The sequence below is a fragment of the Papaver somniferum genome, chromosome 3, assembly GCF_003573695.1.
Source record: "Papaver somniferum cultivar HN1 chromosome 3, ASM357369v1, whole genome shotgun sequence".
Classification (NCBI taxonomy): Eukaryota; Viridiplantae; Streptophyta; class Magnoliopsida; order Ranunculales; family Papaveraceae; genus Papaver; species Papaver somniferum.
The window spans coordinates 137,147,799-137,162,844 of NC_039360.1; the positions used below are offsets into that span (position 1 = coordinate 137,147,799).

Here is a 15,046-nt window from a genome sequence, read left to right on the forward strand (position 1 = left end):
AAAAGTCTACATTAATAGATAAATCCGTCTCCCACAGAAATACCTACGAGTTTTGTTCCGTCTTTTGATAAATCAAGGTGAAGATGAACTAATTGATAACCCGGACTTATATTCCCGAAGAACAGCCTAGTATTATCAATCACCTCACAATAATCTTAATCGACGCGGCGAAAGAAGATATTGTGGAATCACAAACGATGAGACGAAGATGTTTGTGACTACTTTTATATCTTGCCTATCGGAGATATTAATCTCAAGCCAATCGTCACGATTGTACTCAACACGATAAAATCAGCAAGATCAGATCACACAACTACAAGAAAGTAGTATAGGTCTGGCTTCACAATCCCAATGAAGTCTTCAAGTCGTTAACCTACAGGGTTTCAAGAAGAAACCTAAGGTTAAAGGAGAATCGACTCTAGCTTATACAACTAGTATCACACAGGAGGTGTGGGGATTAGGTTTCCCAGTTGCTAGAGTTATCCCTTATATAGTCTTTCAAATCCGGGTTTGCAATCAATGTTAGCTTAGTAACAAAGCATTCAATATTCACCGTTAGATGAAACCTTGATTAAATTCAAACTAATATCTTTCAACCGTTGGATCGAAAACTTAGCTTGTTACACACAAATGAAATGCACGAGTTTAGGTTTTCGTAACCATACCCAAACATGTACATTTGTTGGTTCAACAATAGTTAACCAAATGGTTATCCATATGAGCACTTTCATATCAACCATATTCTTCTTAACCATAACTAGTTCAAATGACTCAAATAAACTAGTTAGAGAGTTGTTCAATTGTATAAATCTTATAGAAGTATACAAGACACAGTTGAAGCAAAAACGATTTGATTCACTCGAATCGATTCATGAACTTTATAGCCACGGTTTGCAAATTGCAATCCTTAGTTAATATAAATATAAGTTCACAAATAATCGCCTTTAGATATAACCAACTCAAGTACGCTGATTTAGTTCGCGGACTTAAGTTCCCGGAAGGAGTTCACAAACTCCAGCAAATTTTCTCGGGTTGAGAACCCTGCCAGTTTGCGTACTGAGTTCACAGCTCTTGTTCCGGTTTTCCTGATCAACAAAGTATGCATACTTTGGTTCAAGGAATAAGGACTTGTACATATATGTGTTACCACATAATGCTTATATCCAACATTGGTTATATAATCTAAATTCTCATTTCAATCATTGAAACATTCTTAGAGGACGTTATATAGTTGTTATTCACAAACCATTTTTTGTCAAAGCCATTTTCAAAGTGATTGAAACATAACATGACTTTCGTCACTAGGTAAAGATGAACTTGGCCAAAGCGATAGCTTACCAATTTGTATTTCGAGAAATGGATAATCGAGATAAACTCGGCTCGAAATAGCAAATGTGTATAATCAAAGTATATATAGCAAAACGACTTTTGTCTCAATATAGGAGATAAAGTAGATAGACTTTTGAGTGATAGATAAGCTCAAGTCTCCACATACCTTTTAGTCGATGAAGTTCCACCAGTTCCTTGAGTAGTTCTTCGTCTTGTATGATGATCTCCATTGAGTTCTTGAGCTCAACTACACTTTCTATCCTAGTCCGAGACTTAGCTATAGTAGACTAGAAATCAAGACTTATAGTTTTGATCACTATCATTGACAAACATACATGAGATAGCAACACATGCGAGTTCGAACGAGCAGTGCTCTAACAAATGGGATTCTATGCGTAGCAGCAGGGTATGGAGGTTGATGACGATGGACTGACGGTGTATTGCCTTTCCCTTGATCCTCCATAAAGCGTTCTAGATCTTCACGAGTGATAAAACCGGCAAGCTCCTTTGTTGGTGGGTTTTATGCATCTTTGCGGGATTCATCATCCTCAACTATGTGGACTAGGACAACTTCAGGATCAACTGTTTCTTTGGCTTTCCTCTTCTACTGAGTCTTCTCTGCCATCTTGTCAGTGAGAGTTTTGATACAATTGCACTGCTCCTTCTGTGTTGTAGCCATCTGGTTTTGGCGAGAGTCTCTTGAACCTTCGTGAGATCACCCATGGTGGGTGGATTTTCTCTGACTTCCTCAGGTGAGAGGTTGAACAGGGGACGACCTTTGATGTTGGTTTGAGGAGGAGTGATATCACCACCATTGTTAGAAGCAGGGATGGTTTCTGAAATACCATCGTTTGTGTTGTTGCTAGTGCTAGCATCGTTTGCATTGGGATTTGTCACTAACCCAAGCCTAAGACCAGCCATCTTTGTGAAAATTGAGATTGCAACCGAGAGATTAATCTCCCACTGTGGTCGCCAATCTGTTGATGGGGAAAAACGGTTCGCTGGTTTTTTAGGGAATAAAGAGACGATCGAGCGAACGAAGACTCCTCAACCGAGCAAATTGCCTAACCTCAAACAGATGCACTTCACATGAGTGATTTTAAGTTCGAGAGATCAATCTGTAGGACTCCGGCCAAAACCAAGTCAACGGCCGTTCCAGAGTCATTTCGGTCACAAAGAGGGAAGAGGGTTGATATGTATGAGGGAAGATGAGAAGTGTGTGAAACCAATGGTAATCTTTAAATGTGTTATGGGTTTATGCACATGATGAATAAGTTTGAGTGATTGAAAGAGTGTTGGTCACACGATTATTGGTTAGAAGATGGATTGTCTGTTCAATACTTCGTGGATTTTCTGTGTTTTTTTCGTTTTTGTCGTCTATCTTTCAATCATGGACTCAGAGACTTATTTATATTGCCGGAAAGTGTAAACACATTGATCTCCAATAAGTGTGACGGTTTCTCGAGTGAAAGAGTAGGAAAGTGGGAAATCGTGGTTTCACCAGTTCCTCATACATGAGACGGTTGGTTGATTGTCCACCCACTACTTTGCTAACTCCCTCAACTGCTTGCACGACTTACTCACATTTATCATTGTGGATGAACACACGTGCTTTAGACCGCCAGACCAAAACCCTAATGGATATCCCCCATGTGATGTGATTGATTGTCTCACGAACGTGGATTTGACTAGTCAGTCGTTTAATTTGATTAGACGATGGGTCTATGTTTTGTTTAGTGGAGCATGATAGTTGAATGCTCTATGACTCATGAATTGAACATGTCTCTCGGGACATGGTTCTCTGAATAAGTGATGTTGATAGTATTGCTCCAACAATTGATCGGTAAATTACTGAATATGAATCGAGCGTCTGAGCAAGTATTGCTCATTCGATAAATTACTGAATATTGATAACTGGATCAATATTTGAGCATTTGAGGGAGTATTGCTCGTTCAGTGAATTACTGAATATTGATAGTTGGATCAATATTCGAGCAATTAAGCAAGTATTGCTCATTCAGTGAATTATTGAATATTGATAATTGGATCAATATTCGAACAATTGACCAAGTATTGCTCATTCGATGGATTATTGGTAGTGTGACTAAATAATAATTAATCAAAATATTGGCAGGGACGAATATTATATAATTAATTTAGATGCTGATTGATGGATCAATCATAAAATTATTAGTGTTAAAACTGCTCAGAATTGTGGTTCAGCGAGCGTTTGTTCGAAACCCTAATTTTCGATCAATTGTTCGTCAATTGATGAATTACTGAAAATAGTCTATTGAGTAAAGGAGGGACCGACCACATGGGATGATGGACGACCATGTGGTTCCCAAGTGCTCGAGTGAGTGTGCTCCAGGGTCCTTTGCTGACCGGTTGGTTAAAGAATGATCAAATGCTAGTGTTGATCATTTATTAGAATAGTGCTCGAGCGAGCGTTAGGCAGTAAAACCTAATTATGTAGAGATGATGGACGAACCAAGAGGGCATGGACCGGCCCTTGGTAGTCATGGTACCAGTTTCCAGTCGTTTGAGAGAGTCCCAAGTTGGTTGGAGAGAGTTTGGACCCAATATGAGCGATTGCTAGCAAATTAGTTCAAAATTGTGAGAATGTATGGGACCGGCTCCTTGCAAGGTTTAGGGCCATCCTTGGTAGGTTAAATCAGCGTGCCTGTGTCACCACGGTGTCCCTGTATCATTCCTGAGAGTTTTGGTATTTTCTGGCGATTGTTCAAGCAACATTTTGAATTTTCAGAAGAGTTTGATCTTGACTGAAACTCTCAATTTTGCTCGAATGATCAAGAAGAACTTTGCTCATGCGACAGATAATTTGAAAACATTAAAATAATAATATTTTAATTTTGACGTGGGAATCCTGTGGTCGGTCGACCGTTCGACCTTTTGGATTTTCCATGGTTTGAGCAATATTTGAGAAAATATTGAAAAACTAGGGTTTTCGGTCAAACGATGGAGTTCCATGAGATGATGGAAATAATAATATGTGAAAATAAGGAATTGTGAGGGTGGGACTGGCCAAGGCTAGGGCATGGCCGTCCGTCTAGGTGGCCCGGTCCCGTGACACCTTTTCCCTATTTTTGTTCGATGAAAGCATGGAAACCCAAGAGTTTCTCGCAAACGAGAGAGTTTGCTCAAGTGAGGGAAACTCTGTGAGATGAGGGAATCTCTGTGAGATGAGAGAGAAAATAAAAAATATTAGTGAAAATAAAATAGGGAGGGACCGGCCACGGCATGACCGACCGTCCGTCCGGCTGGTGGGCGGCCCACGCCTTTTCTTATTTTATTAGTTATTGTTTTATTTCCATGGGTCGCTGTTTCGTCCATACTTTGATAGTTCGTTCGTGTGTTTGGGTGCTCATTTGTGCATTATTTGTCGACTACACACACACCATTTTCTCAGGACTTACACGATGACGGTCAGACGCCCAGTTGTTGAGTATTTATTACTAGTTTATGAAATTCAGTATAGAATGATTCATGAAACTGAGTAATAAAGATGAATAGTTATTTATTATCAACCCATAGGATCAGCTGTGGATTCGACTATGGATTCGGAATAATGAAATTATCTATTATTATTTCATGGGATCGGCCGTGGATTCGACCATGGAATCAGAGTAATGGGATAAAATAGATTATCTTCTAGGAATTCAGTGGTGAATGTCACGGCAGAATTAATATATTGTAGAATCGAGATATGAGATAGTTGAAGCATCATACTCGTTCTGAAAGGTGCATAGTCAGGGAACAACGTGCGGCGTTGTTAACGTCCTGAAGGCGTCTTGCCCTCACAACAAACAATTATTTACGGAGAACCTCCTGAGTCTATATACGCTCTCTCTACATAGTAAGGGAACGAATGAGTGTCGCTGACGTCCTGAAGGAGTTTTGCCCTCTCAACAAACAATTATGTATGGAGGACCGCCCAATCGTTATTCTATATAGAGGCAGGTCTCTCTATGTAGTCAGGGAACAACAAGTATCGCCGACGTCCTGAAGGCGTTTTGCCCTTTCAACAAACAATTATGTACGGAGGACCGCCCAATATTTCTTCTATATAGAGAGGAACGATGAAATGCGCGGCATCAAATGCTCAGCAAGTGGGAAGCCTTTCGAGAATCATATTCATCGTGGCTATGCGAGGTACTCGATCAGAGATCATGAAAACGGTTCAATAATCGTAAAATACATAAATCGTCACATGCGTTCCTGAAGTCGGGTCAAAAACATGCAGTATCATGATTTTACAATTTTAGCCCTTTGCTGAAAATCTACCATCAACACTTCTATAGCTAGTATGAATAGATAAGGGGATAATAGATACCCTTGATGAATGCCCCTAGTAATATTGAAAGCTTTAGTTGGAGAACCATTCATCATAATCTATATTCGAGTTGTGCTGATACATTGAGAGATAAGATGGAAAAAATCATTATCAAAGCTATTTTTTTTGATATTCCAATTAAGAAATCTACTCTAACCTGTCGAAAGCATTCGACATGTCCATCTTCAGTGCAAGATGTCCACTTCTACCACCTTTCCTCTTCATATCTTGCACAAGTTCTTGGACCAAACAAATATTCTCTGAAATCAATCTTCCCGGGACAGATACTGATTGCATTGGAGATGATGTTGATCATGTGCTTCTTGAGCTGGAGAGCAATGGTCTTTGAAATCAAATAAGCATATACACCATGTTATATAAAGCAATGGGCCTAAAATCTTCTAGCCTGTGAGGAGTAGTAGATTTTGGAACTAAGGTAACTCTTGTGTTGTTAATCTTTTTAAGAAGGAAACCTAAATTAAAGAAAAAAAAGTTTTAATTATTTTGCAGACATCTGCTCTCACAACTTGCCATCAAAGCTAATAAAACGGACCTTGAGAAGTCCATGGGTCCATAGTTATTAATGCTTGGTAGGGATGTATAGTTCTTTATCCTGTTTCGTAGAAATACAACTAGAAATATGTTGAAGAAAATGGTAGCTATCAACCGGGTTTGTGTTGGAGCTTATCTCTTGAAAGTGAGTGATAAGCATTTCTTAATTGAGTCTCTATCTTGACACCAATTTCCATCTGGTGCTTGTAGAGAATTTTTGACTCCCCACTGGTTGTCTCTTAAATATTTGAAACTTATATCCATTGCGTTGTAGAGATGATCTCTGGACTTCTGTCCATGAAAACTGGCTTCAATTTAATTTCGATTTTCAGCTTCCCTCTCAATATTTATCCTTCAACCGTGTAATCACCATGAAAACTTGTAGCTTACAAGTGAGATAAATCTTGTTGTAGTAGACTGATTCTTACTTGTATATACCCAAAAGTTCTCTTAATCCATCTAGACAGGTAATGTCTAGTATTGGCAGCTTAGTAGAAAGGGAAAATGTTGTAGAACCTCTTTTTTTTCGAAAGAAAAGGTTGTATTAAGAAAAAGGGACCAATTACAAAGATAATCAGTGAGGATTACATGTTGATAGACTCCTCCCAATTAAATAGAATATGAGAACAATCAGAAAATCTGAATGTTTGTTTGTTGCAAAACCAAAGTACAATTGCCTTCTTGATCTTGTAAGAAAGTTCATCAGCTGACATACGACGAGATCCAAATACTATGTTATTCCTTTCCGCCCATATATGCCATAACAGTGCAAAGTACATAACAACCACTACTTCTTGACCCTACCTCTTAGCATATTGTAATCCCATTCCTCAAAGAAGCTTTGAATACTTCTAGATGAAACCCAAGCCAAACACAATGCTTTGAAAAAATACATCCAAATTTCATGTGTATAAGAGCAATGCAGAAGTAATGAGAATCGTTTTCAACTTCTGAGTTACAGAGAACACATTTGTCGTTAATTATATCCATGCCTCTGTACCGTAACATAGATTTTGTAGGAAGAGATTGGTGAAACATAGCCCATACTAGAAAACTTACCTTAGGAGGGATGTCTTTCTTCTATAAATTTTTTGAAAAATTACATTCATTAGGTTCATCAGCCATTAATTTGTAACATCTTTTTCTAGTAAAATTATCCATAATATCCACTTCATCTTCGTCTTCATTAAAGATTGGAGTGTTGCCCAAATCTCTTTTTAACAAATCCCATTCAAGTTGTTCATTAGCGTTTAGTTGTCTCTTAAAGTTACAAACTCACCTCCTATCTTGAACCATATCCGCAACCGAAGCATTTTTATTTGTGCAACCTTTGAACACCACAGAGAACAAATCCTTCAATACCCCTTTGTATACCTATATGTCGTTCCAGAAGTTTATAAACTCACCATTATTGACCTTGAATCTAGAATAACTTTGGATAATTGGAACCACTCATAGGTCATTCTTCCAAAGACTTCTACATTGCGGGGAGTTATCATCTGTAGGAATTAGAAGTCTTTCAATGGTGTTGAACTTTTGATGAATAATTCTCATGCACAAAGCTTTCTTACATTTCGAATATCTCCATATTCATTTTGCTAATGACGACTTATTCATAATTCCCAATTTCTTCACCCATAATCCTCCATTTATCTTAGAGATAAAGACCTTAGCCATGAGACCCATGCCATTTTTCGATTATCGTCAACAACACCCCAAAGAAACTTCCTCATAAGCTTAATAAGTTGTTTTTCAACACTAACTGGCATGTTAAACAATGAGAGAAAATAGATAGGCAAACTAGATAAACAATGCTTGGTTAAAACTAACCTTCCTGCTTTGTTTAAGAACTTTTTGTTCCAAGAAGCAAGCTTTAGTTTCACTCTTTCCACAACTGAATTGTTTCTAAAGAAGGTCCCAATTGGGATTCCTAGATATTTGATAGGCAAAGATTCTGTTTTACACCCCAACTCCTTATCCATAAGATCAATGACACCATCTGCGCCTACACTCACCATTGTGCTTTTCTCCAAATTAAGCTTCATTCCAGTTAGAACTTCAAACATAGAAAGAATAATGAATAATCTTTGAACTTCTTCCATATTAGCATCAATGAAGTGAGAAATGACGGTACCTTCATCTGCAACTTGGAATCCATAAATTTGACCTTTCTGAACTGCTTCGTTCGTTAGCTTAGACAAAATTTATACAACCAATAGAAAGATATACGGTGAAAGAGAATCACTTTGCCTAAGCCCTTTTGTTGTCTTGAACTTTTCGGTAGATCCCTTATTGACCAAAACAAATAAATGAGAAGAAGTCACATACCATTTCATCAATGAGATCCATTTGCTACCAAAGTCATGCTTCTGAAGAATACATAACAGAGAATGCCACTTGACATTATCAAACACTTTCTCCATAGTTCATATCAATCTTACAGAGAATATATGCCTGGATTTTTCTGCTTCAATCTGCTATCCACACATTCATTAGAAATTAAGACCCCATCAAGAATTTGCTTATCATGAATGAAACCTCCTTGGTAATCATAAATAAGACTTGGCGTCAATGTCTTAAGTCTTTCAATAAGAACATTTGAAAGAATCTTATAAGCACTACTAATGAGACCTAGAGGCCTAAAGTCTTTAGGAGTACAGTAGTATCTTCTTTCTTAGGAATAAGAGTGATAAATGATACATTCAGTTTCCAATCCAGAGACCCATATCTGTGGAAGTCATTCAACATATTCATGAAGTCCACTATAGTTGTACTCCAAAACTTCTTGTAAAATTTAGCTATAAAACCATGTGGACCAGGAGATTTGTTAGCGCCTAATTGCTTCACCACCTTCCATATTTCTTCTTCAGTGAAATCTCTCCCTAGCCAAGCTTTATCTTACTCATAAATTCTGGGAAAATAAAGATATCCATAGAAGACATAGAAAAAGAGTTATCAGAAAAAACAATTAATGAAATAATTTATCAAATCTTCTTTGATGACTGCCTGATCAAACCAATGAATTCCATTAATTTAAAGCTTCACGGTGGTCTTTCTTTATCTCCTGGAACTAGCAATCTTGTGAAAATAACCTGTGTTTGAATCACTCCATTTAAAACCATTCTGTTTCACTCTTATTTGCTATTTCCTAGCTTCCATCATGTCAATAGAGTGCAACTTGAGAAAAAAAACCCAGTTTCAGGAAGAAAAAAAAACTTGCTCTTGTTCTCGTTCTATTTGGGGGGGGGGGGTTCAAGTTTCCATTTTCAGTATGTTTTGAGGGACTATTGTTAGCTAATTTTTAGTTTGCATAATGTTTTGTCCAGGAGAAATGAACAATCAAGTTTCTAGGGTTATGCAAAAGTTATTGCGGAGGGTCTTTTCCATATTATGTCACTTGTTGTTTCATCTTTCAACCTCTAGTATGTCCCGTGGAAGTTTCAGATCAATAGCGCTACCTTTTTTCGTTTATCTCCGACAAAATCATGGCCATATCTTCTTCTGCTTCTTTGTATTGACTTTTGAGTTTGAATCATGTAGCAAGGGTGATTCCTTCAGATTGGGTGATTCATTTGGGTGTCGTGGTGGTAGTCGTGTGGTTCAAGATGGCGGTGGCGGATAGTGAAAAAAGTGGTGTTTTTTGATGGCGTTGCTGATATGAGCGACTAGTTGTAATCGACAAAGGGTGTCGAATCAGGTCTATGATGGTGGCCTTGAGCTTCATGATGGTGAAAGTGGCGTTGGGTCTCAAATCAGGTGGTGTCTTCAGGCGACGGCGGTGTGACTGCAGACTTTATGCTTGGGGTTCTCTAGGGATTCCATTCTTTTATGGAAACACTCAAATTAGGGTTTTTACGATTAATGGGTTTGTTTCAGGATTTTGGACATTGGGGTATCTGTGGGCTTTTCACAATTGGTATTGTGATTAGTATTTTTTGGGCCTTCCAATTATTGGTTAGGATTTCAAATTCTTATAAGAACATTTTCAATTTATGTGGGATGTGCTAATGTACTAATATCTATTTATTTGTACATATATAAAAACTATCTTTGGGGAGCAAAAATAATAATAAAAAAGAGAGTGTTGGCGTTCCGAGCATTTAACATTTCATTCATATAAGCATCATTAAACCACTGCTCAAAGAATTTCCAATTTCAACATGTTGGTTTTGCTATAAAGATTAAGTAAATTAAGAGAATGATCTGGACCATCTGAGGTAAATAAGAGTTTAACTAGTATATGTAAATGGTGGTTGATCGTCTACAAAGCCGGTAATCATAAATAAGAGTTTAACGTAAGGTTGAAGTAGCCCGAATTAGGATTAGACTAAAGACCTGATTAACATGTAGTCATGGACACCCCACTTAGTTGATTATTATATTAGCAATACTCAAAAACATTCTTCGGCGAATGAAAATGAAAATTCGCAAGGAACATTATTGTAAAGCTACAAAATTTTGGTTACGCATTCAGAGATGTCGATATTGGCTAATTTTGGAAAATGTTAGGTGATTGAGAGTCGACTGCCTCAACTTGTCCCAAACAAACGGTTAGAAAGACAAAGATATTCCTTATTCATACTACTATACGGCAAACAATGAGAGTAACGTTTTGTCAAAGTACATTATGCACCACATACAAGTAAAATTGCCTGGTCTTGACTCATGACATTTATGTGTCTCTTCTGGAAAATTAAATATCATTTCGTGAATCATGACGACATGACTCATGACATTTGTTTTTTTTTTAAGTTTCGTTACCATCATTTAGTCGTTTCCCTTAAATATCTTTATCATTACAAAAGAAATTAATTATTCTGATAGAGAGTGATCAACTAATTTAAATTGTATTTCTTGTGGAAAAATAATTCTAATTGCGGGTCAAACAATTCAAATACTAGAGATCATTGTTAATTTATTTATGCCAATTTAGTCAGGTAGAGCTACAAAAATGATGGTACAAGATGGATTGTTTTTGCTGTGTTTTTCGAGTTTTCCTTGCTGTTTTTATAATTTTCTCTTTTATATTTTATAGTATTTTACACTTTTCCATACCAATAACTGATTTTTATCTTGTGCATGGATGCATAAGATAACAAAACCCATTTAAAAAAAATGATGTTTTTATGTTTTTTTAAAAGTATAACTATCAAATGTCATGAAAGGAAAATGATATATCAATTTTTTAGATATTGTGGATATTCCATTCGTGATGGTATTAGAGCTTAATAAATGAACATGATAAGAGCTGGTATGTCGACTAAGTGGTCTTCCATGGTAACGTTGCTTTGCTCAATCACTGTTACTTTCTTTTTGTATGGAAGAAGAAATATCCTGTTAACATATTAACATGTGCATAATAGACATTAAACACAACACAAACGCCAACTTCGATAGCAATGTTATTAGGATCGACGTAGAACATTGAACTTGCCAGTTGCCACTTTGTATCGTAGCGTTCATTTTCGGCCCCAGAAGAAGAAGACTTTCGAAAACCGGGTCAATTTCTAACGTGGTGGAGAACCCAAATGAAATATAGGTGTAAGTGCATTTGGCTATTAATTACTAGCAGTAGGTTCCTAATTCTTCTTATTTTGCTCGGGAGACAGTTGACCATCAAGAACGGCATTGTTTAGTTCCCCATTAGTTCTCACTGTACCAAATGTCTCAAAATTTGGGACGGTGAAATTAAAAAACAACGACTACTACATGGATTAATTAATTATGATGAGATTTTATTTAATAAGATCCTCATTTTACGTTGCATTATACCACAGTGTACACAGATCCTAATGATCATGATCGGCAACTAATTACCAATAGAATAGTGGGTTGCAAATCTGAGTTTAACCGATCCTGCGCCTAGCTAGACAGCTGCAACGTGTTTTCTATTTATTTTATTGATTCGTCGGTATGAATGATATTTGATGTTTGCTGATCTTGAAAATTCAGGACGTGCCATCATTACATTTCCTAGTCTGCATATAGTTTACCTTGTCGGGTTCGGTTCTTTAACAAAGTACGTGTCTATTAACACGTAGTCCACAGTTCAATTAAGAGGTTTCATATAGGAGGGAGGATAACCCAATTCCTTTTAAGTTCTCGTTGATATTTCATAATTATCTTGTTTATGAAACATTTTTTTTTTTCAAAACAAAAGTTCTTGTTGATGAAACATTAATTGTTTCCTTAACTTGATCAAACATGGCAGATAGCAGATTAATGAATTACAAAACACCATTGATAGTCTTTACATCTTTGCTTCTTCTTGTTATTCTCTATCTTTCTCCTTATAATAATCACAACTTCATCATCAACAAGGACTTCGTCTCTTCTAATATTACTTCTTCTACTAATTCTTTCACTCTAAATCAAAATCCACAAGATAATGGAACTCTTTCTACAAGTTCCACCAGCACTTCTGATAATACCCATATTAGAGTAAGTTTTCCTGTCCTTCTTCTTCTTGAAACCTACTTTATATTGTCTTGATATTTGGTTAATGAATATTTCTTGCACACATGACAGGAGAAACTTACTAGTTCGGAGAGAATTGAAGATGACCTTGCAAGAGCAAGGGCGGCCATCCGGGTGGCAGCTCAAACCCGTAATTACACATCCAACAAAGTGCAAGATTTCATTCCAAGAGGACCAACTTACAGGAATCCACACGCCTTTCATCAGTTAAGATCTTTATCATCTAGTCAACAATTTTGTTTTTGCTTAATTTGCGTTCACATGAAACTTTTAATAGTAGTAGTATGTATTTTTTTTAATTATGTGATCATGAAACAGGAGCTATATTGAGATGGAGAAAACATTCAAAATTTGGTCATACAAAGAAGGGGAACTACCTTTGGTACACAACGGGCCGCATAGTTACCTATACTCGATCGAAGGCCACTTCATTGACGAAATGGACAGTGAGAAAAATCCATTCGCAGCACAAAGCATGGATGAAGCTCACGCATTCTTCCTTCCCTTCAGTGTAACCAATATGGTTAGCGCTCTATACAAACCTCCTTCCGGTATTCGTGTACCTTATATTAATGTAGTTACAGATTACGTTCGTGTCGTTGCCAACAAATACCAATATTGGAATAGAAGTACCGGGGGTGATCATTTTATGGCTTCATGCCATGATTGGGTAAGCATCCGCAGCTCAGCTTTCTTTTAAATGTTCTACTATGGATTCTATACTGAATTGTCTCTTCTCAACTGGAATTACAGGCAGCTGCTGTAACAAGTGAAACGCCTGATAACCTATTCAAGAATGTCATCAGGGTTCTTTGCAATGCTAATTCATCCGAGACTTTTCAACCTAAAAGAGATGTATCGTTGCCAGAAATAAGCCTTGTAACTAGAACTCTCGTCACATCAACGCAGTCTCGTGGAAGTGGTTCAAATCACTCGATTCTTGGCTTTTTTGCCGGTGGAGCTCATGGACCCATAAGAAAGATGCTTATTGAGCACTGGAAAGACAAAGATGATGCATTACAAGTTCATGAATATCTTCCCAAGGGAACGGATTATGGTGAGTTAATGGCTAAAACCAAATTCTGTTTATGTCCCAGCGGATACGAAGTTGCAAGTCCTAGAGTTGTTGAGGCGATCCATGCAAGTTGTGTTCCTGTGATTATTTCCGACCACTATGTTCTCCCCTTTAGTGATGTACTTGATTGGAGCCAATTTTCGGTACAAGTTCCAATGGAAAAGATACCGGAACTGAAATCTATATTACTAGGGATATCGGATGAGAAGTACCTTAAACTGCAGAAGAGGGTTAGACAAGTTCAACGACATTTTACTATAAATCACCCTGCAAAAAGGTTTGATGTCATCCACATGATACTTCATTCTGTTTGGCTAAGGCGGCTAAACTTTCGTCTGCCAGCGTAGATATACATAGCTTTGTAATTGTAATTCCTATACATTCAATTTTGTACACAACAAAATTCTGTTTTGGTACAAATCTCAATGAAAGCAAAATTGTGTATATCTTCGCAATTGCATATCACCAAAGCCTATGTTCTTTTGAGGGGGCTCGCCGTTGGGACAATAGAACTCAAAGAACTCTCTAGTAAGCTTTGTTCTTTTGACCAACTAAACAAAGTGGCGTTTACCAGAAACTATGAGCTGATGCTGATCCAAATCTAATTAAGCGTTTTTTTCTTGTTGCCATAAAGCCTACCACAGCGACAGGCCCGGTCCTGCGTTTCTAGAGGCTTAAAGCCAATTTTTTCTAGTGGCTAAGCACAAAGTTTTTAAATACTAAGAAAATGTCAATTTTCTTGCGGTCCCTCAAAAATCTGTTTTTTTATTAGTGGCCCCCAGTAAGTCTGTTTTTTCCGTTATGCCCCATGTATGGCATAAGTTTGACATAGGGGTGTCAATAATACCCGAAAATACTCGGCCTGCCTGTATCCCCCGAGCCCGCCTGTACCCGAAGTAGCCCAAATCCTGTTATGTCCCGTCATGGGCCACCCGGCCTGGTCTGGATTAATTTATTGGGCGGTTTCGGGCTTTGCAATTAATTATGATGCCTGAACTGATACCCGGCCTGGTGCCCGGCCTGAAAACCTTCTATGTTCCATTAATCATTTAATATCCTCTTAAAAAGACTTAAAAGTTACCATTTTACAATTGTCAATTTTCTGTCAAGAAAAATAAATATATACTTGTTTTTACTTATAATTAACTTTTTCAAAACATTAATGGTAATATATTTTCTTATTAGAAATTTTATTGTACTCTAATTAATTATTTATTATAGGCTATAATTAAAAGTTTGTCATTGTAATTTAAATATAA

The 15,046-nt window shown here is 37.2% G+C and overlaps 2 protein-coding genes across 2 annotated transcripts; one reads left to right on the plus strand and one right to left on the minus strand.

The window, feature by feature from the left end:
* Positions 1 to 7,884: 7,884 nt before the first annotated feature.
* LOC113360019 lies at positions 7,885 to 8,584 on the minus strand. Its single transcript, XM_026603572.1, has 2 exons — positions 8,564 to 8,584; positions 7,885 to 8,427 (listed from the first exon to the last, which is right to left on the minus strand). Exons 1-2 carry the CDS (start codon positions 8,582 to 8,584, stop codon positions 7,885 to 7,887), a joined length of 564 nt encoding a protein of 187 aa, XP_026459357.1.
* A 3,626-nt stretch (positions 8,585 to 12,210) lies between these two features.
* LOC113357474 (probable glycosyltransferase At5g20260) lies at positions 12,211 to 14,231 on the plus strand. The gene is made up of 4 exons (XM_026600877.1): positions 12,211 to 12,676; positions 12,764 to 12,918; positions 13,031 to 13,382; positions 13,466 to 14,231. Exons 1-4 carry the CDS (start codon positions 12,440 to 12,442, stop codon positions 14,132 to 14,134), a joined length of 1,413 nt encoding a protein of 470 aa, XP_026456662.1. The 5' UTR covers positions 12,211 to 12,439; the 3' UTR covers positions 14,135 to 14,231.
* Positions 14,232 to 15,046: the final 815 nt, after the last annotated feature.

Coding starts and splice junctions, on each gene's coding strand:
- LOC113360019 (XM_026603572.1), bottom strand. CDS start 8,584: ATGGATCTCATTGATGAAATG. Junction 8,428..8,563: donor TGGATCTCATTGATGAAATG/GTATGTGACTTC, acceptor ATTTTGTCTAAG/CTAACGAACGAAGCAGTTCA.
- LOC113357474 (XM_026600877.1), top strand. CDS start 12,440: ATGGCAGATAGCAGATTAATGAATTACAAAACACCATTGATAGTCTTT. Junction 12,677..12,763: donor CTGATAATACCCATATTAGA/GTAAGTTTTCCT, acceptor CACACATGACAG/GAGAAACTTACTAGTTCGGA. Junction 12,919..13,030: donor AATCCACACGCCTTTCATCA/GTTAAGATCTTT, acceptor ATCATGAAACAG/GAGCTATATTGAGATGGAGA.